General features: G+C 37.3%; 1 protein-coding gene across 3 annotated transcripts in view; it reads left to right on the forward strand.

The window, feature by feature from the left end:
• Nrx-1 (Neurexin 1) overlaps positions 1-24,843 on the forward strand; it is a 208,289-nt gene extending 183,446 nt beyond the window's left edge. For all 3 annotated transcript variants that reach the window (XM_074176497.1, XM_023171873.2, XM_074176498.1), the window contains 9 exons: positions 2,099-2,333; positions 7,041-7,382; positions 11,449-11,568; positions 14,827-15,005; positions 15,149-15,320; positions 17,987-18,219; positions 18,636-18,924; positions 20,768-21,154; positions 21,307-24,843. In XM_074176497.1, coding sequence (XP_074032598.1) covers positions 2,099-2,333; positions 7,041-7,382; positions 11,449-11,568; positions 14,827-15,005; positions 15,149-15,320; positions 17,987-18,219; positions 18,636-18,924; positions 20,768-21,154; positions 21,307-21,569 — 2,220 coding nt within the window. In that variant the 3' untranslated portion in view covers positions 21,570-24,843. The remainder of the gene's footprint in view (positions 1-2,098; positions 2,334-7,040; positions 7,383-11,448; positions 11,569-14,826; positions 15,006-15,148; positions 15,321-17,986; positions 18,220-18,635; positions 18,925-20,767; positions 21,155-21,306) is intronic.
• The last annotated feature ends 685 nt before the right edge of the window (positions 24,844-25,528 follow it).

Here is a 25,528-nt window from a genome sequence, read left to right on the forward strand (position 1 = left end):
CACGATTAGAATCTGCATGTATGTAAGTGGTAGATCGCACAGGGTTCCGTTAGTAAACAGGAGATCTTATGTCTAATCATCATCATAACAAACTTCCAAATGCACTAAGAAGCCTCTCTAAAACAACACTCAAAAATAAACTTGAAAATTTTCTTCTAAATAGAGCATACTACTCAACTGATGAATATTTTAAAGATACCATCCCTTCAGATTTTACCTGCTAAAATGTCTCACATTTAATTGATTTCAATTTTTAAATGTTTTTAACTGTATATTTATTACACTGACATGTTCTACGCTCATCTGGGCATTTTACTTCATTGTAATTGAACAAATAATAAATAATAAATAAAATAAAATAATCAAGTTGGCCACCCCTGCTCTAGAGTATTTTGTTGGGACAGTGCATAAACTCGTCTCGTCAACATTAAATATCCGATGGGGTGGAAAATAATGTTTTTCTTGCACGTTTTTCAAAGTCGAAAAAAATGTATCCACCACAGGCTTGTCTAAAAGCTCGCGCTCGAGCAGAAGACGTTGATTCTGGGACACATATCGTAATGTCGATTTGGCGATTTTTTCCGTATATAAATTCTCGGCATGATCTGTAAAAATAACAAATTCTAATGGGGTAAAATGATTCCAGGGATCATTTTAAACACACAGAAAGGGATCATTTCGCCCCAAACACCAAATTCCAACATATCGATCAAAACATAACCTTCAAATACCGCGTGCGGTGATCGAACATTGCTATTATTACTGCTATTAATACCCGGATATAAAACAAGATTTCAATAAACACGAACATGTAAAAAGTAATAAAAGTACAAAAACATGCTTACCTTAGATCAGAGTCACACTTGGAGAGGCAACTGGCAGGGGTGCGGGAAACATGTTCCATGTTTCCCGCACCCCTGCCAGTTGTTTATAACCATAAAGTGGTTATAAACATATGTTTGTATAAAATCTTCAGCATAAGTATGTTTTGTTTTGTTTTATGCATCCTCAACACATTGATACAAAGTTCGGTTCATTATTTTCGTTTGTTGGTTATCTTCTTCCATACTTGATTTTGAATTTCCATATTTTGCTGAAATCATTCAATCCAGTAACTCAAATTCTACAATCCACTGACTTAAATTTCAATATAATGAGCTGTATATGATTCTTTCTGCTTATTGTATGCGGCTATACAGCTCTACATTTTCTAAATAGTTTGAATAGCCCAGTTCATTATAAGAACATTGTGGGGACATTATAAAGGCATTACTTTCATTATTGCCTGCCATTGCTCCTATATCAATCATGTTACTAATCTTCCTCCGAGTCTACTTGCAGCGTGTCTTCTGGATTTCTCTTCCCTTCGATACCTGGATTATCGATTCTAGATTATCATTATATTTTTGGGAAAGAAAGTGTTTGGCTTTCTACTACTCCATCTTGATACAAAAAAAGGATGAGGGAATCTTCCAAAGAAAGGAAGGAAGTAATCAATTTAAAAATAAGTAACTCTATACATGGATGTGTAAATCATGCAAAGAAGTAACTTTCAGACACAAACTGAAAGAAAGTCCTCCTGAAACAGCTACTTTCACGAAAGAAAAAAATTCTTTCGAAACAAATACTTCTATATGAACACTGAATGGAGATGGAGTTGTTGAAAGCCAAAAACTTTCTTCCCCAAAAATTAATCACTCCTAAAAATATAACCCCTTCAATTCAAACTATTATTATACTTCCCCAATACCCAAGAAAGCATGTAAAACTACTTTCCTGTTTCTATAATCATATGTTGTGCTTTCCGTGATCTGACATGAAGTAACTTCTATCAACTCACTTGACCTCTACGCAGTTTGGTCTCTCTTAGCAAGTTTATAAAATTAGTAAGATAACCGGTCTAAGAATAGATCCTTGAATAACACCAGTTATCATATAAACCCACCATATTTTTGTAATAGAACTTGCTAATATTCTGATAAGAATCTATGTTAACTTATTCAAGTAGCTGTTAAATGTGAGATTTTCACACAATTATTTTTATAAAACTCACAATGAAGTGTTATTTGGATACATTCCTTCATGTTTCATTCCGTAGGTGGCAGCAAAATTCGTTAAGCACGCCACTGACAATCTGCATCGACCTGTGACGTTTCGGTCGAAACACACCTTCATCGGGCTACCCATGCTGAGAGCATACGCCAGCATACATATCGATTTTATGTTCAGAACCAGAGAGGCGAACGGACTGATTTTATTCAATGGAGGGAAGAAGGAAGATTTTGTAGCTGTGGAACTGGTAGACGGGCATATCAACTATATTGTGAATGTTGGTGAGTATACTGATAATGATATGCATCTATATCCATTGAGTTTTTGAATTCCTTTGGTGTATTCGGAATGTCAGTTTCAATGTATTCTTCAAACAGATATCCATCACTTGTTGGAGTTTGCCATGAATTGTTGCTATGTAGGGGCATTTGAAACAGTTGTCGATGGTGATTGGAACGAGTTACTGATGACCTCTACTTCCATTGAGGCCATCAGCAACCTTCCAGAGGTGGAGTGCAAAGAAAAAGATGTCTGGCTGGTAAACTTCCTTATGTAATAATAATAATAATAATAAATCTTTATTTTTCAATTAAAAAGTATAAATGTCGGTAGCCAAGCGGTTCGGCGTGGGTGCTTTGTTCACTCACTCGAATTGACTGCCGTGTTGGTCGGTGGTTCAAGCCCTAGTCTGAACGATCGATCTTCACTTGCTACCGTCCAACCCGTGTTAGGAATCACACGTTAAAAGGTAAGACCTCGTTAATCCTTAGTTCGCACAAGTTTCGACTTCTGAGGGTTGTCGTTCGTAGGGGTGCGACAGCTGGTTAACGGAAAAACAGATTTTAAACAGATTCAAGTAGTAACTGACAAAAACGTCATAATCAATGAAGAAAAGAATTTAAATGATATGAACACAGTTATATGTTATTAATATAAAAGAAGTAAAATATATAATTATATAGAAATATAAAAATTCATAGAACCTACCAACTTAATTAAAAAAGACACAACAAGAACATATTAAATGAAATGAATTTCACTAGTTCAGACTTCCATTGTCTACTATATAAAATTATTTGAAATCTCTGAAAAGACTAAAAAAGAAGAATTGAAAATGAATAGCTGAAAATAACAATTATATTAACCAAAATAAACCTGAAATGAAATAATAGTGAAATAAAATACAGGTAAAAATAGAACAATTGAATAAGTAAAAATGAAGAAATGAAAAAAGAAAATAAAAAGTGGAGAGATTCTAAGTCACGTTAGTTCACGACGTTTCGATTGTTAGTATCTACAATCGTCTTCGGGTGGTGACTCGATATGGTCATCATCACCAGTCATCACCCGAAGACGATTGTAGATACTAATAATCGAAACGTCGTGAACTAACGTGACTTAGAATCTCTCCACTTTTTATTTTTATTTTCTTTTTCATTTCTTCATTTTTATTTATTCAATTGTTCTATTTTTACCTGTATTTTATTTCACTATTATTTCATTTCAGTTTTATTTTGGTTAATATAATTGTTATTTTCAGCTATTCATTTTCAATTTTTTTTTAGTTGTTTCAGGGATTTCAAATCATTTTATATAGTAGACAATGAAAGTCCGAACTAGTGAAATTCATCATGAAACATTATCAATCACCTTCGAACAAACGAATAACAAATGTTGTCAAAAAGAAAACATCTTTATAAAATGTAGTATTATGTCATAAATTCACTAATACTGTAATGGTTTTTCTCAATAAGTAATGCTTCAAGTCTGGATTTGAAAATATCATTATTTAGAGATGTTTGAATAGAGACCTCGAGGTGATTGAAAACCATCCCACAAGAAGATTCCTGGATCTAGTGTCATATTGATAATCTGTTCTATTGAATAATTTATCTTTGTGTTAAAACAACGATAAAAATAAAATAAATACAACAATAAAAATTAATTGGCGCTCAGGGGCGACTTCATTGATTCCAGTGGCGCATTTGCTTTTTCAGCTGCAGGAAAACCCGGAAAAACCTGCAGCACCACATCATCTGAAGATCTTGATCTAACAATGTCCTCTCTCTCATAAAACAAAATGTGGGGTGTCTCCAGAGGCTCCAATAAATTCAATGCATCACCAGAACACTTCGTGACACGACTATCGTCAAACTTATACCAGGCCGTTTCTTCTTTGACCAAGGCGTAATAATGACCACATTCAACGCCAGAACCACAGTGAACAATGACTGCATGAATATTATAACAGTGGTCTGCTAGTTTGAAATGTTCATCTATTTCGAACCTTCCAAAGAGTTTTTTGCTTCCGTTAGAGGTTGAGTCTTGTTTGAAAATCATCAGTGTTATTATTAGATTGACAGGTGCCTCAGCTATACTTGTTTCCTTATAACAGTCAGTTAGTTTGGCGCATGTTTGACAATACAGTCGATCATCGCCTGTTAAAAATTCCATTTTCAGATGATTTAACAATAAGCTTTGCACGGACTGGTAATTAGTCGTATTAGGAAACGCTAGATGAAGTTCCAGAAATTCACATAAGTTTTCATTACTTCTTGAACATTTACCACAAAGTAAACAAGTGAGGATTTTTCCAGCAAAAGATTTACAAACACAAGACGAGATGGGTTGTACGGAATCATTCAGTCCAGAGCGGTCAGGAGTATTGATTTTGCTATTGTTTTGCTCACGAAGAGTATTCAACAAGAACCCCAAGAATTCGGAACAATCCTCTTGTTGTCCTAACGAGTATTTAGTGGACTTCAAAGACTCCAGGAAATCGGTTGGAGGGAAAGATGATACCTTCTTACGAAACTGTAACTGCATGAACAGTTGTTTGAGTTTGATGAATAAGCAGGAAACATTCCCGTTCTCGTTCATTATTAAAACTTCGTTCTTGAAATTCTTCGTCATGTTTGTATACATATATACACGGTTCATACAGATACAAGTCTGTCACAGTTAAGATCTTTAGTCGCTTAAAAGCCTCTCTAGATGACTGCCTCCAATTTAGTCCTGCAACAATTCTCATAGCAAATTTTTGCAAAGCGAAAACACGTGACCAAAAGGTATAAGTACTCCAGTTAAGAATACCATATCGCAGATGACAGTTGATTTTTGCATAATAAACGATTAATATTATGTTTTCGTGGCAATTATTTGATAAGAACTTCAAGGCATAACAATTTTTTCTTAACTTTTTACAAAGTATATCGACGTGTGGTTTCCAGGACAATAGTTTATAGCCGATTGTTAGTCCAAGCAACTTAATCGTTTCACTAGCATATACATTCATGTCATTGTTATTAAAAATTTGAAACTGTTCCATAGTTCCCTGAAAGTAAATTTCATCAAAGAGGTTTTAGATACATTTACCGTTAGATGATTTATTTCGGACCACTCCATTACTTTATTGTATACCATTTCTGATGTTATCACAAGTTCAGTAGTTTCTTCACCAGTTATGAGTACATTTGTATCACCAGCATATGATATTACTTGGACTTTAGAAATGTCAAGAAGGAAATTAATGAGATCATTAGCATAGATTAAAAATAACAAAGGTCCAAGAATTGAGCCTTGGGAAACTCCCTGCTTAACAATGAGAGATTGGCTCTGAGTTGTGTTGATGATTACACTCTGGGATCGATCAGTTAAGTATGATTTCATACTGTTATTAGCAACATTAGCAGCATAGAATTCAACGTTGTTCCTTGAAGAAATATAACTTCACCAGTGTTGGTTTATTGAAGTTTCTAGTATGAATATCTGAACCTGAAACCTTGAAAATTTCCTCGAGTCACTGCAGTTGATCTGACTATTAAGAAATGGAAAAGTGGGTGCTGAGAGTTTTCAGAGTCGATTTTTCTTAAGGAAAGTACAAACAGTCCAACAAAATGTTGGCAACATGTTGATATTGGTGTTGTCAACATGTATTCCGTTAAATAGTTGATGGATACTGGTCAACATCGGGCGGCATGACATAAAAGAAATGTGTTGTATGATGCTGTTGTTTTCTATTTACATGAAAAACATCACTCAGTCTATATGGTGTTGTCAACAAGTGATGTTGCTAGTGAGCTTCTTCATCACAATCTTCGAACTTCAGGACCTAGTTCATTTGTTATTTTATTCAGCAATAAACATGATATGGACCAAAGAACTGGCGAGGGAACTCATTGAAATGTTTGAAGCTCCTGCCAGATTGCGGGACATTAAAACTGCCAAACGATATACTTTCGTTCAAAAGTCAATCTGAAATTGAGTTGTCATAGCTTGTCCCATTTGTTGAAAACTGTCTCTGTCACCATTTTCTTTTTCGTTTTGAGCATTGGTAGCTACAATGATGGAAGCAACACTAGCACCAGCAGCAGCAATGTTCAGTTCCATTTTTACTTCAGAACTGAGTTTGGTTTGGTTAGGACAGTTGTTTTGGTTTAGACCAACACTGCAACACTGCTGAAAAGTTGATGTGTTTAACAAATATGGTGTCATAATCCATCAACATATTGCCAACATTTTATTGGCAGGTCTGTCGGTTCTTATCTTTAGAGAAATTTGATTTGGTTGTCGCAAGAAGCATTGCAATGATTGATTGTGATTCCAAAGTATGATCAAAACTAGTCAGTAAAGTAGTTCATATGAAGTTTTTCTGGTGATGATCATCAGGGAGTGGTTGTCGAAGAATTCTTCAAGGATCTCGGTGATCTTCTTGAGTTGGTGACAATTTATTAGGGATACTGCATTCACTGAAGATGTTTCGTCCACGAACAGATGTTCCCTTTAATTTTCAGAGAGTTATTGACCGTTTAGTAGTTTACTGATAGCTGAGGTTAGTTTGAGGTTATTTCCTGAAAGTGAATTTGTGGATGGAGATGAACGAAAATGAATTGTTGCCTCATTGCATGACATACAAATCGAATAGATCCAATTCTGAATCACTGTGAACGAACGGTAAACTCTTTAAATATAATTATCATTATTTTTAGGTGACGGAACTGTCACTCTTCGTGACACAGTTCGCGACCACCTCAACGATAACCGGTGGCATACGGTTGGAATCAGGAGACCTTCCGTCAAACAGCATACTCTGATGGTGGACAACGACATCGTCATAGCGGCAAACTTCGGCACTGGCAACTTGGAGCTCGACGGCATCCTGTACCTAGGTGGCGTCTACAAGGACTTGTACGCGCTGCTCCCCCAAGACGACATCAAGTCCAGGCACGGCTTTGAAGGGTGCATCGCCGGTTTGGATCTCAATGGGGAGTCGCCGAATATCATGGAGGATGCGGTTGTGCATAGCTCGTTAGTCACGTCGGGATGTGAAGGTAGGGGTATTTTTCAATCAAATATACTAGTTGAGATCAGTTCTCCAATTGGAGCTAGAAAGTATTCTAGCATCATTTCGGCTAAATTTGAGCTACATTTATTTCAGCTACATTTTAATCACAGTTAAGCTTCATTCCATTCAAGCTTCATTCTCCCAGACATCATTTAAGCCGTATTCATTTAAGCAACTTTCAAGCTACATTATTTTTAGACTACAATTTTATTAAATCTACATCTACTTGAGCTATAATTGAACTACTTTCTATTCAAGCTACATCCTATTGAGGCATCATTTAGGCTACATTCATTCAGGAACATTTGAGCTACATTCTCTTTAGGTTACATGTTATTGAATGTAGATTTATTTGAGCTACAGTTAAGATACCTCCGATTTAAGCTACATCCTATCCAGTCATCATTCAAGCTACATTTATTTAGGCAACATTTGACCTTTATTCTCTTTAGGTTACATGTTATCGAAACTATATTTATTTGAGCTACAGTTAAGCTACGTTCTATTCAAGCGAAATTCTATCTAGGCATCATTCAAGCTACATTCATTTAGGCAACATTCGAGCTACATTCTCTTCAGGCTACATGCTGTTGATTTGAGTTAAGCTACATTCGGCGATTCTATTCAAGCTACATACTATCTAGGCATTATTTGAGCCTCACTCATTCCGGAAATATTTAAGCTTCATTTATTTCAGCTACATTTGAGCTGCAGTTGAGCTACATTCCATTCAAGCTTCATTCTCCCAGACATCATTTAAGCTATATTCATTTGAGCAACATTCAAGCTACATTATTTTTAGACTACAATTTCATCAAATCTACATCTACTTGAGCTATAATTGAGCTACTTTCTATTCAAGCTACATCCTATCGAGGCATCATTTAGGCTACATTTATTTAGGAACATTTGAGCTACATTATCTTTAGGTTACATGTTATTTAATGTAGATATATTTGAGCTACATCCTATTTAAGCTACATCCTATCTAGGCATCATTCAAGCTACATTTATTTAGGCAACATTCGACCTTTATTCTCTTTAGGTTACTTGTTATCGAATCTATATTTATTTGAGCTACAGTTAAGCTACATTCTATTCAAGCGAAATTCTATCTAGGCATCATTCAAGCTACATTCATTTAGGCAACATTCGAGCTACATTCTCTCCAGGCTACATGTTATTTGAGTTAAGCTACATTCGGCGATTTTATTCAAGCTACATACTGTCTAGGCATCATTTGAGCCTCATTTATTCAGGCAAGATTTGAGCTACATTTTATCTAGGCTACATGTTATTGAATCTATATCCATTTCGAAAATATGGAAGGGGTAACTTGCATGTCTAGCTATTTTTGTTCAAATGCAAATAAAACACGAGGATATGTATTAAATGACTTCTGCAAACAAAATGTACATACTGCTAAATTGGTATATGTTATTAAATCTTCATTTATTTTAGCTACAGTTAAGCAACATTCTATTCAAGCTACACCCTATCCAGGCATCATTTGAGATACATTTATTTGGGCAACATTTGAGCTTCATTCTCTTTGGGCTACATGTTATTAAATCTACATTTATTTGAGCTTCAGTTAAGCTACATTTTATTCAAGCTACATCCTATCTAGGTTAAATTTGAGCCACATTCATTGGGGCAACATTTCATTTAGGCTACAAGTTATTGAATCTACTTTCATTTTCAAAATATGGAAGGAATGCCCATTGAGTTACTTGCATGTCTCGCTATTTTCGTTTGAATGCGAATAAAACAGTTTAAATCGTTACGAGGATATGTGTTAAATTTCTTCTGCGAACAAAATGTACATACCGCTGAATTAGTACTCGAAGTTCAACCGATTTACGTCACATTGAAACACTTTCTCAAGTTATTTACGTTACAAGTCGGCTGCGTCGTTACTCACCATAAATAGACGTCGCGTCGTTCATAGAACTAGTGTTGCCGGATCTTATGCAATCAATTCAATTTTTCAGTATTTGAAAAGAAATGTGGGCACATGTTTGCTTTGGATCATGTTACGATTCTGACGAACTTCTGTATCTGAATAATATTTTATTTCCCAAATTAGTAGTCACGCTGTTTTTATATTAGATATGATATATGTTGTGAGTTCAGAAAATGAAGGGAATTTTTTAATTTCGCGACTTCGATGATCCACTTTTTCTTATTATGTTAGTGTTTATGACCCTGAAGTATGACAAAATTTTCAGCTGAATCAATTGTTTACTTTGTCGCACATCTTTCTTTTACGTCTATTTTCAATTTCTTTGTGGTTCATATCGTTTCTTGAATATTTTACAGACTGTTCCTAGCTATATATATAACGTTTTACTCGAGTCATCACTTTTGGTGCTCTCTCAAAACACACCATCACCACAATCCACTCAATTCCTAATGAGCAATTCAAATAGCAAAGGCTGATAAGATTAATGCGTTTCTGTATTGCATTTATCCACATTAAATACATTTATAATTAACACAACCATCTTTTATTATATTATATATAAAAAACAAAGTACAAAGGATCATGGAACATATATATTAGAACTCCGTTCTATGTCATCTATCTATATATTGACAGTATATTTCTAATAAAGGCTACGTCAACAGAACGAGTCTATTAACAGCAATGATAATTTTTCAAATTAAACACAATCCCAGTATATCAACGAACCTCAACTTACGTAGCTTTGTGCTCTCATTAATCAATAATTTAATTCGCAACGTCATTTATTGAAGATCTATTGATGACTGAAATAAATTATAGCACCATTTTGCGGCAAGGTCAGAATTACTACAAGAATTTCTGCATCCGCAGAAATTGAATGACTTTGACTGTCATCAAACCAGTCTTGGTTTCAATGAGAACTTGTTTATGTATATGCTCTTTTTTCAACTCTTCTCCTTCAAACAACCCACAGTCGAAGTCAATATAATACCACCCGTCGAATTCCCACTTTTTTGGCATACCCATGTTTTTCCAGAGCCTCTAGTCCAATAATTGTATATTTCTGAAACACCTGTTCGCCATTGTTGTCCATGTTTACTGAAAGTGATTTGATGAAGTGCTTTGACGAAGACAATTAACGGAGTCTAACCGAACTTTGAACAAATGTGCTACTCCATATTCGTTTGTTTTTGTCATCAACGACTGGATTTATATTTGATTTCGAGGTTCGAAAGAAGCAATTTCGGCTCAAGGCCACCTTTTATTGGAATCGTGCAATTCTCACTGCTTGAGTGATTTGTTTTCCATCAAAACAAAGCGAACTAAGTGACGCTTAGAGTCTTCGTTTTTATGAGTCTACTTGAAACTAATATTTCAGTAGATACTTAATCAATTCATTCAAAATAAGCGCCATTTGAATGAGTGCACTTTTGCCAACATAGATTAATTCCCTAAGCAAATAAATTGGGATTCAATAAAATTATTTGCTGTGAAGAATACGAAAAATAACGTGTGGCCACTCTAATTCAATATGGCGAACCACTTAAGAAGGCACACTAGTTTTTCGTGCACCACATGACATGGATATCAAATGAACGGGTTTGCTTAAAAGAATACGGAAAATAGAATGACGTCACTTTAAATCCAATATGGTGAACTGTCAAAAATGATAGATGATATTTTTATGCATCCCCATGATACAGATATTGAATGATACGGTTCAAGAGTAAAAATCAAAGTGGCAGAAGACAAGATGGTCGCCAAAATAGCTCAAGGGGACTAAGGTTAGGGAAAGTTTGGTGGCCTGAAACCATGCATCATGACACATTGAATAAAGTGAACATACTTGTTAGCAAATAATTTGCTACGAAGTATCTGCCATATGGATTTTATCATCCAGTTTTAAGCTGTCAATTCAGTATATTTCCGAAATCATTCCGCATGGATAACCAATCTAAACGATGAAATTCACCTCCATCTTGTAAAGGATAAAATTGCTCTCAACTTGGCAATGAGTTGCTATGAAATGGATGCCTTTAAAGTGGGTATATTACTTTTCCTGACTCTCGTTCCTCTTTTCTAGGTCAATCTGCAAAGTGCAGCCATAATGTCTGTGCTAATGCCGGTATTTGTGTTCAGCAATGGAATTCTTACACTTGCGACTGTGATATGACTTCTTTTACAGGACCCACGTGTTCGGATGGTGAGTTTTTGTGAGAAAACAAATTGAACTTTTTGTGTTTTAGTTTAGTATTTTTGTACCTATATGTGGATATTTGCATATCCACATTGTCACTAGTAAACAAAATTCAGGTACTCAATCAAGCTAAGTACCTCTATTATTACCTACAGTGGTATTATGTAAGGGCTAATGTAATCAATCATTGTTAGTACGATGTATATGAATGAAAATGTCCTTTTAGGATGAAACTGTCGTAACGTTAGTTACAAATAAAAGTGGTAAAAAACATAGAGAGTTTCAATTCTCTTTTCTTCATTAATTATAGGCTCAACCAGAATAGTACCAGTAAAGTACCAGTTGAACTGAGGGACTATCAACCTTTTTTGAATAAACCTTCAATTACCCTAATAATTTTAACTGACTCGTATTTTCTCTTGAAATACACTATCGCACTTTATTTAATGAGTATTTTCAGATTGAAACTCTCCAGTCCACTAGAATTGGATGAAAGAAATTAATTGCCTTGATTGATTACCAGGTCACTGGTTTTTTTATCGGCGAGTGGAAAAATCTTCGAAAGACACCTAGTCGCCCTGTAACCAGATAGTGTCGGATTTTTACCGACTAAGAAACCACTCATGAGTCAAGCAAGCTACTCTGGAACTCAGGCATTACTTCAGATTAGCAGACTGTAGTGATGGTTCAGGGCTCTTCCTTTTTCTTCAGTACTTCATTGTTATTCATCTAGTTCTTTTCTTTGTCAGGATGGTCTTGGAGAGTTTACTAACGGCTTCCCAGTTTTCTATACTTCTGGGCATCTTCCCTATTATGTTTTCCGGTGTTATTTCTCCTGTCGTCATTTCTGCGTTTCGTCTTTTTCCATAATTTGTAACCTTGCTAACCCTTTCGATACGTTGTTCTGTACCATTGTTCTCTCTTCCGCCAGCAGATTTATGGGGGGCGGTACTTGCAATCATTAGCAGATCTTTAGTTAATATTGTTTTATATGCACACACTATTTTTATAGCTTCTTTCTGTTGAACACTAAGTAATATATTCCTATATACCTTTCTATCCATGGCTCTTTTCCATATCGTTGCGCCATATAGCATGATCGACTGGGCGACTGAGCGTAGAATTCTTCTGCTACCTTCTTGAGGACCCCCAATGTTGGGCAGTATCCTGCTTATGTTGCTTATGCTTTTCCCGCTTTTTCTGCTATTTTTCTAACATGAGCTCCAATTTTCATATTTCGATCCATGTGGATTCCCAGGTATTCAACAGATTCTTGACTAGGGATGTTCGTTTCCTTCAATTCAATTGTAATACTTTTCAGTTTTCTTCCTGCTGCCAGCAGTACTACCTCTGACTTCTGAGGGGCAAGCTTGAGTTGTTTCGCTGTCATCCACTCGGCTATATCCTTCACAGTTCTATTGGAAGTTCTTACCAGACTCACTTCATTTTTCCCCACCACCACTACGGCTAGGTCATCTGCGTAGCCTATTAGGTCAACTTCCCTAGGGACCTTCAGATTCAGTACCCCATCATAGTATATGTTCCACAATGTGGGATCAATTACAGATCCTTGTGGACCACCACAGGTGATGTTAATTTTTCCCTTGTGTCCTACTAATAACTCCCTCTCTTCAAGGTAGCTGGCAATCATATCGTACAGGTATGGAGGTACATCTCTTCTTTTGATTTCGTTCAAAGCCCCTTCCCACTGCGCGGAGTTGAAAGCGTTTTGTACATCCGACGTTATCATGGCGCACCTTTTTCTGCTAGTCCTTTCGTTTGCTTGGTCTGCGATGTTTTGTACCTTCGCCAGTGTGTCTGTTGTTGACCTACCTTTTCGGAAACCGAACTGATTTTCATTTCTTTATTTTCTATTTCTCTCAAGAGTCTCGCCTTGATCAGATGCTCGAGGAATTTTCCCATGATGTTCAGGATGCATATGGACCTGTACGATTTACTTTTACCTTTTTCGATAAGAACGAGTCTGGCTATTTTCCATTTTTTGAGGAATTGCCATTTTGTTAATAATAGGTTCATTATCCTCAAATATTATTCCGGGTGTGCCTTAACGACAACTTTGATGACTTCCGCTGGGAGTTCATTCAGACCGGGGGCTTTTTTCTCTTTTAGTCTTTTATTGGCTTCCATGAGTTCATCCATTGTGAACGGTGGTATCTCCTCCGGAGCCGTTGGTAGTCTGTCCCATTTTTTAATCTGGTGAGATGAAAACAACGTGTTAGCAAATTTTATTTGTTCTTCTTCAGTAAGTCCAATCGGCTGTCTGACTCTAAGCTTGATAGCTACTATTTGGTAGCCCTTTCCCCAGATATCCGCATCTACTTCTTCTATCAGTGATCTCCACTCTTTCTGTTTGGCTCCTACTATTGTTTTCATCAGATCATTTTTGCTTTGTTTGTATTCAGCTTGCCTCAGTCTTTTTTGAGGTTCATCATTACCTCTGTTCGATCTTACCACCCTTCTTCTAGCCTGAGCACATGCCTTACGTTTTCTTGCAACCTCTTCAGTCCACCAATATACCGGAATTCCATCACCTTTCACTCTTTTCTTCGGGAAAATTTTGTTACAAGCAGCCTTTTTAATTTTTATTAGTCCAATTTCCGTCCAATTTCTTCAAAGACTTTCTATAAGTCTTTTTTCACTGTTCCATTCTTTGCATTCGTTGATCGTGTCTCTGCTCTGTTCTCCTATGATCTCGTAGACTATATGTTGGTGGTAGCTCAGACTCTCTTCTTCTTTGACCTTCCAGCCGCTCACAAATTTTGCAATTTCGTTGGTGCTGAAAATCAGGTCAATATAGGATCTCTCCTCACGAAAGTTGGCACATTTCCCACGTTGTGCACTAAGAGATCTTCCTCGCATAGCCATTCAGATAGAATTTGGCGCCTTCTGTGTTCCACCGGTGAGTTCCACATATAGGATTTGGAGTTGAAATCTCCTCCTAGGTACTCTACCAGTAGGTTACCATTAGATTACCAGTAGAGGACCAGTAGAGTACCAGTAGGGTAGCAGTTCATTGGTATTCTACGAGTAGAACACCAGTAGTGTACCAGTAGAGAACCAGTAGGGCACCAGTTTACTGGTACTTTACCAGAAGAATATCAGTAGGGGTAGGGGACCAGTAGAGTACCAGTTCAACTGAGGATACCACTATGTGGCAAAGCGCGTATTTCAAAATCAATTCCATATTGTGAATCATCATCATGAATTTGTTTATATCAATTCAAATGACTTTTCCTTTCGTAGAATCAGTATCATACGAGTTTGGTCCGAACCGAGGTATTATAACATACACATATCCAGAAGATGCCAGACCAGAAATGCAAGAGGATACGATCACCATTGGTCTCGTCACCACCAAATCTGAAGCTGTTCTTCTAAGGATCGTCAGTGGGACTTCCAATGATTATATTGAAATGTACATTGTGAGTAATCAACGATACGTAACTAATTGAAGATAACAAGTACAGATTCATCATTTATAGTTACAGTACAACAATTTTTGTTAAAATCATCTAGGACTAGAAACTTTTTGGATTTGTAGTTGAGTAACCGTATCTTTTTTAAGGTTGAAGGCAATGTATTCGTAGTTTACAACTTGGGCTCGAACGATCTACTCCTTGGAGAAATATCCGTCAAAGTAAACGACAATGCATATCACGTTATAAGATATCATAGATACGGTCACAATTCTACTCTACAAGTCGACGATTACAACGTCCAAACCAATCATCCCTCAGGTAAGCCATTCCACCAGGACATTACCAAAAATATTGCTTGGTAAAACCTTCTTCCCCTTCAAAATACACCTGTAACCCTCATTTTACTATTTTGTATTCGTCATGGCATCATTATTAGTCCTGATTACTGAGATTAATATTCCAAGGTCATCGTTCCACTGAAAGAGTAACTTCTTCTCGAAGATTAATAATCATATCGATCTAATCTATATAATATACAAGAAAATTTGGCAAAAAAGTCATTCTATGATTTAGGAAGCAATCTTTGCATTTTCAATTCTGTTCCATAACAAGTTCCGTGTCCGTGGGTTGGGCTACCTATCGAGCACGTCCCCAGGTGGTGGATAGGGAAACGGCCAGGGGACTGGAGGCCCTGTACGGGAAGACAATGTGGTCTTACGGACGGGGTTTCCGGACTCCAGGTCGGTGGCAGAAATGAGTAGGGTGAGGGGAACTAAAACTCCCCAAAAGCCTTTGCAAAGCATGCCACCGTGGACCAGCCTACCCAAGCTAAGGTGTAAGGAATCGCGCCGACAGCTGAATGGCCGCAGGGTGATAAGCAGTTACGAACGATCCCCTTGGGGAACTGTGCGAAACCTCGTTGTAATCAGCCTACCTCTGGTAATGCAGAGCTCTCTCTACCAGAGGTGACCACCCTTTTTTCCTGCTACTCGTGGGAACACACATAAATGAAACAAACACAAAAACAAACACACACAACAAAAACCGATCCCGAGGCTGGAAAGCAGTGCTCACCTCAATCTATGGCGCTGGCTGGAGATGAACAGAAATGTCCACCACAATCTATCGCTTGGAATGAGGCTGGACATAGCAGATCACCTCGTGATGTGATACAAAGGCCAAGGCGTAAGCGCATTTGCGGCGCCAAGGCCAAAAAGACTCCACTTCAACAGCAAGGGCACTTCCTGCGGCGGACGCCAAGAGCTCCGCCTTGAATAAAGGCAAGGAATCGGCTGCCCTTGCAGGAAAGCTCCCTCACATGTGCACCTCCATGGAGGGAACCTCAAAAAGGTCGAAAACACCGCGCAACGACAGTAATGTCGCTGCACCTTCTAAAACTCTCGCTGAGGCCACCGTGAGATACCTCAAGGTTGCCGAAGAGAGTGTGTGTTCGGCGAGTCTTGGCCTACACCTGCCAATATAAAAGAGATGTCTCCTAGTGACCTGTCCACCGTAAGGATGGACGATGACCTAGGAGGACAACTCCTCGGGAGGATGTAAAATGGGTCACATGTGGCCTAAGTACTGTGAGTCTACACTCATCCTCCCTACTCTACAGATACAGATAGGGAAATGACGAAAGACCAGAGAAACCCTGACCCGCTTATTTCAAGAATACCTATATGTTTCAACGCCAACTGATGATCAGCGGAAATATTTCTAGAGGAATGCTTTTGATCATTGGCAGCCACTTAGATACTTCAACCCAAGCGCAGTTCCAAGCCTGTAGAGTTTTAACAGCCTGAACTGTGCGAACAGATAACCCCCGAAGACATTCGAAAACTCTGTAGCTCCGGGTCCGGATTGACTGAACTCTTATTGGAGGAAGAAACTACCTAGTACCCTCCGTCATCTGTCAAAAATTTTAAATTCTTGGCAGAATGGGGAGTAGCAGATTGTGGATTGCTTCATCGATAGGCGACCATAAAAACGAAGACTCTTCTATTCCAAACAATTACAGACTCACCATACCTTTGATCAACTGATGCTTCTCTTCAAGTACTTGCTTCAGAAGGATGAGGCAGAAGCTTTCTACATTTTGAGGAAGGTGAACTTACATTTGGGGTAGCAAAATCCCACTTCCAAAAGGAAATAACTGTAGAGAATCTTATGATGTACATCATAGATATTAGTTGAATAGTCTAGTGTTCTAAATAAGTCATATTTATAAAGTTTTTTTGGATAACAAGAATTAATTACCTGAGAAAAACTATTGTTTTCTTGCCACTAGGTTATTATCTACTAAATATCTTCGATAATGATTATAAAGCATTTACTATCTGAGAACATCTTCGTCATTATAAAATTTATGTTATGTTTATGTTCATAAATAGTGACAATCCACAGTAACAGTCTTTTCTAAAAATACTATTTGTGATTTTCCTTCATAATTTGTTACGATAAGCAGATGAAATTGGAAAATATATTGGGCTAGAAATATCAGGTGTAACTTGATTTTAGTATATTGTTACTTTTTTCCCCGTGGGTTGATCGATAATTGACTACACTGAATAATCAAACTTAATTTTATTCCACTTTAAATACAACGAACATTTCAACTAAAACTTCAACTATTATTTGAATGTCTACCGCCTTAATAGATAACTTCGCGTACCTCACTGTAACGTCCAATTGACTGTACACTTGACTGTGTCGATATGCCCGCCGCTTGCGTTTAAATATCGTAATCGTTTGACCATCGTAGAATTTTCGCTGAAGTTCTTGCTGCTTCTCGAGCGGCAGGGAACATTGGGGATTCTCGCGCTCTTAGCTACGTCACGTTTGGTTCATAGTTACCAGTGGCAGACGGCGTTACTTTCTTTCGGGCATGATCTACAATAATATTCAGGAGAAGATACCCATCTAATGACAATTTCATATCTTCAGTTTGAACAATACACAATAATCTTTCTTCATTTCGACAGGACATCAACTACAAGTGTTCAATAGTCAATCGCAAATACAGATAGGAGGAAAATGGAACAAAAAGGGAAGGATAGAAAGGCCCTTTTCCGGTATTATTTCGGGGGTAGTGGTCAATGGACTACGAATTTTGGATTTGGCCGCAGAGAAGGATATTCACGCCTCAATCAGAGGCGACGTACAGTTGATATCTGGAATAATGGACAGGCAGGATCATCTTCAAAAAATGCAACAGGTTAGTAAAGGAATTAATAAATATATTATCTGAATTTATCTGATATTTTATAATTCCTGTGTACTCAATTTTTATTGTCATGATCGTTTAATAAATGTTAGACAGCATAGCCTCCAGAGTGGTGTCAGTTGTTCAAAGGACTATTTTGTCGGGTACCGCAAGGCATCTGCGCAAATGTATAATAGTCTCATGCGATGTTGTAACAAATGCCTTACAGTAATCGATCCAGGCCATAGAGAGGTTACGCTTATACTGTATTGAGTCCTGCGTTACAAATCTATCGATGAGCAGGTTCTCGTTTCAGCCAGCGGATACTCTCTTTGGCCCTCTCTGCTCGTATGTCCGTTCGAATACTAGGTCAAGTGCAGGAGTATTAGAGTGCATAAGATTATTTTCATACTATTCCTTTATTCCAGACACCCGCTTCGGGGTTCCCCGGCCTGGAAGACGACCTCGTCTTCAGCGGCGCGGGCTCAGGGTGCAACGGGGATGACGAAGACGAGTGCCCTCCGCTGCCGGAGTCCGGGTCAGGAGACGACGACCTCATCACTCCGGTGTATGTACCGCCCACTAAGCCGCCGCCGACCAAGAAGCCGAAGAAGCCCGAAGGCGATGACAAAACGAAACCGTGCGACGACGAAGACTGCATTCCTGATGGGTCCGGGTCGGGAGAGGCGACAGAGGAGGCCACGACGAAAACGACTGGTAAGGGTGCGGTGTGCTGCAGGGATCCGTGTTGAGACCGTATTTCCTGTATTGAACAATGTAAACGAACAAAGTATCAAAATCAGACCATGTAAATCAATAATGAAAGCCATACACATACTGGAATAGTTGCAACAGAGGGGTCCACGTACATTTTATAAAGTTTAAAAGTGTATTTTACATTGTACGCAAAAGCAGTATGAAGAAAGCATTGAAGAATATCCCAATATTCGAAAGGAACGAAGAAAACTAACAAAAATGTCATTAAACGACACAAAATCATATTCCGAGCGTACTTGTAGTTCTATATTTTAGACACACGCGGTGCTTAATGGTAATATATATTATACTATAACAATTTTCAATTGTAGGTGATTCATTAGCAACGTCGCACTTTAAGTGACCAACGGATAATCCTCTTACCAACTTTGCAGAAGCGTACCAAAATAATATTTTTATTTATTAAAACACATAGGTAATTACGTAAAAATTGTTATAGTAGGTGGCGCTACCTAGTGGCAATGGTAAAACTGATTACATTTTCTTATTATGCCTAATACAGTCACACTTAAATCTATTATTATTTGGTAGAAAACAGTGTCTACCATCCCGTCCAATCTCTACATTTTCTCTTTTTCCTTGATCACATGGGCTACAGCATTAGCCCAATCTTCTTTCCGTATCCGTTCGATTGCGAGTTCTAATTTATATGTCACGTTTTCACGAGCTACGTAACCCTTAATTTGAGCCCAGAGTAATTCTATCGGGTTCAACTCGCAATGGTAAGGAGGAAGTCTCAAAATGGTGATGCCTTTAGCACGAGCTATTGTATCCACCACATGCTGGCGATATCTGTCACGATGCTGTTTAATGACACTCATAAGCTCGGCCTTAACCATGTTTTCAGAAAATGGAATTCCTTTTTGTCCTAACCAACTCTGCATGTCTGCTTTTCTGGTGGTCAAAGTTGGCAGCTGTTGTACTAATCGGCTGTGATAAGAAGCGTTATCCATTATTATTACCGAATTTGGCTCGACTCATGAAAGAAGGGACTCAAACCATCCTTCAAAGCGTTGGGCGTCCATTTCTTCGTGGTAATCCCCCGTTTTTTGGATAAAAAAATTAGTGCACTATCGTCTAAAAAGCCACTCTCGCTACCTATATGGGCGACAGTTAGTCGTTGCCCTTTACCCGTTGGTCCGCGTAACCCTGTTGATAAACCGTCCACAAATGCTTGACGATAACTAGTTACAGTAGTATCTTGCCAGATCTAGATACTGTGTGACCAGCATTCACCTACGTTTCGTCCAGATAATAAATCTTTTTGTGAACAGAACGCATTTCTGAAGCTGAAGATATTCAGAAGCTATCTTGTTACGGGGGGTAAATTTTATGGAATCATCTTATTTTTCAATTATTTACAATGGCGGTGCGGCACGGTGGAGGTTATGTTTATAATCCGTTCGATATGACACCGTAAACCTATATAAATGGAGATAACATTTGTGGTGGATGGGCAAAAAGTTTTTCAATTCTTGGCATTCTGTATTCACTTGAGGGATCCTGCTATGAAGGGTGATACAAGTAATAATACGAATAATACTAAGGAAACCTGAAGTTCCAAACGTTTCGTCTGACATTTGGCACTTTGGCTCTCTTCAATCTCTTGTGTTCTTCCACCAAAGCTAAAGCTAAAGGTAGGAAAAAAAAGAACATTGAAGACACACGAGAAGGAGGTGATGGATGCTTCTAGACAAAAATTTTGAAAAGGCTATAACATGTATATCAATATTGATTTCCTTTCCTCCACTGTCATTATAACGTTTTCCATTATCGTTTCCAGACCTGACCGAATCTGGCTCAACCTCGGACAACACGAGCACCAAAAGCACAGAAGAAGCTTTCTCCATACCAGGAGCCCAGACAACCAGTCAGATATTCACTAACATTTCCACGATCGGCTCAAAAATAATGGAACAAACGACGACCACTCCACAGCAGACCACAAGACAAGAGACGATAGTTTCACACACACCCACTGAACTCACCACGACCGTCACCACCACCACTACTACTACCACCACCACCGAGAGATCAACAATCCACCCCATCATTATTCCAATGTTGCCCCCTGAGCAGACTTACCCCCCCAATAGCTACAGACCTCATTCGACGAAACGACCCGAGAGGATCAGTTCTGAGACATCGGAGATTGTTGCGCTCATCATAGGTAGGTAACAATAAAAGCGGGATTCAAATCAAATTGTATTACATTCAAATAACACTTTGTAGTGAGATTTCACTGAACGTCCTACTTTCGGAAAAATGCTACTCTGTCAAAGAAAAAGCGTTGCCAAATCTAACCATAATTTCTTGTTAAAGGTATCATTGCTGGCGCACTGATCGCAATAATCCTCATCATCCTAGTCATCCTGAAGTTCAAATCCCGCAGCGACAGGTCATTCAAAGTGGACGACTCGAAGGGTTACCAGCAAGGGCCCAATGCCGCGCTCCTGGGGAACACCTCGAGCACGAACGGCCAGACGCAGTACCAGGTGAACGGGGCGCTGAGAAATGGCGACAAGAGTCAGATGCAGAAGTCGAAGAAGCGCGACAGCAAAGATATCAAAGAATGGTACGTCTAGGAGGTACCTTGTTGGAGAGTGGAACGGGTGGTTTGTTTTTCGAGTGACTCCGAGCCATTAATTCTGTGACGCTATTGTTAGGACGAATGTGTGAACAGAAAGTGATATCTAAACCTAATTGAGGTTTTCGGTTGACTCTGCATGGGGAAATCTCGTTAGCAAGAGTTAGAACATGAAGAAGGCTGTGTTCTATAAATGTTGAATCTTGGACTGAACATTTTGACATCTTTCTCAAAATTACACAAGTTTCAGTTTTTGACGCGATTTTCTATGGCTCCGCTAACTCTTCTTCAAGTTTTTTCCTTGGCTGCGTAGTTTTTGTACAGAGTTTCTTAATTAGTGAGACTTCAAATGTGTAGAGAAGCAAACATCTTGAGATTTTATGATGGATGGAAACCTGGATAAAAATTGCAGAAAGTTCAAGGTGTAAATGTTAGATAATGGAAGTGAAATCATTAATGGGTTTGAAAAAAAGTTTGAATAAGCTGGGGTTCTGTTGCTAATTTGATTTTCCCAGAAGGGTTTCAATCATTTCCCTGGATTTTCCGGAAGAATCTTCTACCAGTGTTGATCTATCAAGTAAAGAAAACTTAATGTCATTATGCTCATTGTTGCATAATATAATAAATCTCTGTAATTTGTTTTCTCACTAAAAAGTATGAAATTATGAAACAATCACTTTTGAGTTGAACTGTAAACAAGCAGACATTTCATTCGGTTTACTCATATGTCTGACTTGTATGTATATGTATGTATTCCCAATTATTACTGATATTGTCGAGGCAGCTGTTCCCTTGATAATTTCAAAGTGAAAGTCTGATAGAATACTCAATAAAATATTTTGGAATGAAATGTCTGCATGCGATATAGGTATAGGATAAAATTAATTGCAGATCTGAGAAACATTTTTAAAAGCAGACTGAGGGTGCTGAAGTTAATTTTCCTCATACACAATGGTTATAAATTGTCCAAAAGTTTTTGGAAAAGTAATATTCAATTATTAAAATATTCTAAACTACATGATCATAATACAAAAAGTTTCAATAATTTCCAACTTGATGTATTACATACTACCGAAGGATAGAATAAGCCTATTTCAAATAGTTCAGGAGTGTTCTATAAAGTGACTAAAAAAGTCAAAAATCTGAAACAGTTCATAGTTTCCAAAAACATCAAGACAAATTTTTTTAGTTCGGTAATGATCATCAAATTATAAATATTCCCATGCACAGATGTTCAAAGTCGTAGACCTTGTACCTAATAATTTCCATGTATATCCTTATTTATAGGAAAGGCATTGAATTGTTTGATAAATTGAAGATATTTCCTTCATACATTACACATCAATATGTTCTTGATACACATTAAACATGACTTCAACCATATAATTATTTTGAAAGTAGTCATCTGAATTGATTCCAGTCATGTCAATAGTAGTAGATGTACAATACTGTTTCTGGAACAAAATCCCATGCTTCTTCTTTCAAAACTTCAGACCTCCGATCGGAACCATGTGGAACAACAAACCGATATTTGTTCCCGTCATCTTGATTGTCTAACCGACGTTACTCTGTATCATAAATTATGCGGGTGTTCCACAAGGCTCCACTCAGAGATCTGAAACTTTGCAAAATGAAGCACCATAAGAAAAAGCATGGGATTTGGTCCCAGAAACAACATTATATATTTACTAATAGTTGAATTTGGGAAAACAAAACTATATGAATAAATAAATATTTTTATCAATATTCCTTTCTCACATCTGCAACGAGTTTCATCTAGTTTCAACTTTTCAACATAACGTGAACTGACTATCTGATGTTTTTAGATTTCGCAACAAGATTCTATCTATATGATTAATATAAGAGGTATCAAATGTATACCGAGTGTTGATGTTTTTCTACCACAATCCACGCGTACTTGTCTAGTCTCTAGGTTGTGAAAAGTTGTTGATTTTTAATATGTATCGGAGAGTAGTCAACACTATGTATACCTTGAGTAAATTGGAGTTATATTCAACTGTGAAATTAGACATGGAAAGATTGGGAAACTTGGCATTTGCATTGAAAGATTTTTTAACGTAGAATAGGCTCAGATAGAAACAAAACAATACAAAGTTTTTTATAGAGATATTCAAGTGGTAAATATACGAATAGTGTTACGTCGATGGATTTTGAAGGATTGTTTGAGAACGTTATGGAGACTGCAAATTTTGTAACAGATAATATCATATCATATCAACTTCTTAGATATAACGACTTATATGCCAGGGAGGTACGGATCCAGAAATGATGGAGTGGGGATTTTATAGATACCGACAGTGATGGGGACTTTCCCTACGAGATTTCTTTGATTCGCCCGTGCGTTTTTCTGATTTGAACCCTCTCGTTTTTTCAAGTATTGATTTGAGGATGATCTAATTCGGATCTTTCCATTGATAAGAGAAGTTAGCAATTGGTTCAATATTTTTTTCTACTCGCTTCGACTTGTCAACTTTGACGCAGTACTAACAGGAATATGAAAAAGTGGAATCTCCCTATTCGACAGATCTTAGGAATTAACTTCAATATGATATTGTTATGTTTTCCCCGTGGGTTCGACAATGATCAATTGACCACACTGTAGAATTGAACTCAACTTCATTTCTCTACTACACTGACAATACAACACAAAAAGTAACCTATCACCTTTTAACCTCATTTCACTAGACTACCCCCATCTGCCTATTGGTAATCCTTATATCTGCCAATGAAAGTCTTCGGAAGCCGATAGGTATATTCTTCAAGCGACGCGACATCTCTTAGATCGATCGAGAAGCACAAGTAGAGTTGAGCGTGACCTTGGCCAAGTCACAATCGATTGACGAATACCGGCGGCGGCCGGCGCTATATTTTTCTGGGGATAATTTACAACAATATTTTCATAATTTCCTCTATTGGGTATCGATAAAATTCCATCTCACATCAAAGTCGGGACGGAGAGGAGAGTACTTTACATTATATAAATATTTCGTGTCTAATTTCACAAACTACTTGTAAAAATGACATTTACATTCATATTTTCACTTTGCCTACTGATCCCTTACCAGGTAAAACTTGTATTTTAAATAGCAATACCTACCGTGGATAGATAATGCATAAAAGTATTTATTTATATTAGTTTGTTGAATATATTTGTTGTGTATAAAGAATATTGTAAGTAGCCATAGAGTTTTGTATTATACTTTTTGGATTTTTGTTAGAGCTATAATAAAATGGCGTATATTTGGATGTTACTTTGTCTTACTCATTTGTACATAAGGAACTTTCTTTTTTATGCTGAAAACCGACCATACTTTGAATGGTCGTGAAAACAGGATGTAGGTGAGTTTCTGAAATTTTTGTTCGTTCTTTTTACTGAATGACTTGCTAAAAACTAAATACTGAACAGTCGGAATCTACTTGAATGAATTATCGAAATCGAACTCTTTGGGAATATAATTTCGGTAATGAAAAATCGTAAAATGCCACTGGCGTAAAATTACCATAGTGTAAAAAGACTGTGCTGGTGAACGTTTTTTATTTCTAAGATTTTCTTATTCAATGTCACCCCTCAGTATGATATCGCATCATTTCAATAATTCGTCAGTTTCATATAGTTCATAGTTATTTTTATCCTTTTGAAAATGAAAACATATATGCTCAACTTCAAAAATGTATTTTTTAATATACCTACCAACGCTGAATAACATATACCTGCTGTCAAATTCCCCTTCAAAGTTAGGTTGGTACCAGTAGTTGGTTGATGATGGCTGACATAGGATGTTCACGTTTACATCATTTTGTTTTATGGTTTGAAAAAAGAAATGGAAGTGGAGACTATTTCTTGGACTGGATTTGAATTTAGATGTCATTTTTTCTCCTTTTTTTAATGTTTGATAATTTTGATTTTTCTTCGTACTTTGATTATGAAATAGTTTC

Source organism: Leptinotarsa decemlineata, unplaced genomic scaffold (genome assembly GCF_025532065.1).
Source record: "Leptinotarsa decemlineata unplaced genomic scaffold, Ldec_3_MD MMD2_tig00001719_RagTag_RagTag, whole genome shotgun sequence".
Lineage (NCBI taxonomy): Eukaryota > Metazoa > Arthropoda > Insecta > Coleoptera > Chrysomelidae > Leptinotarsa > Leptinotarsa decemlineata.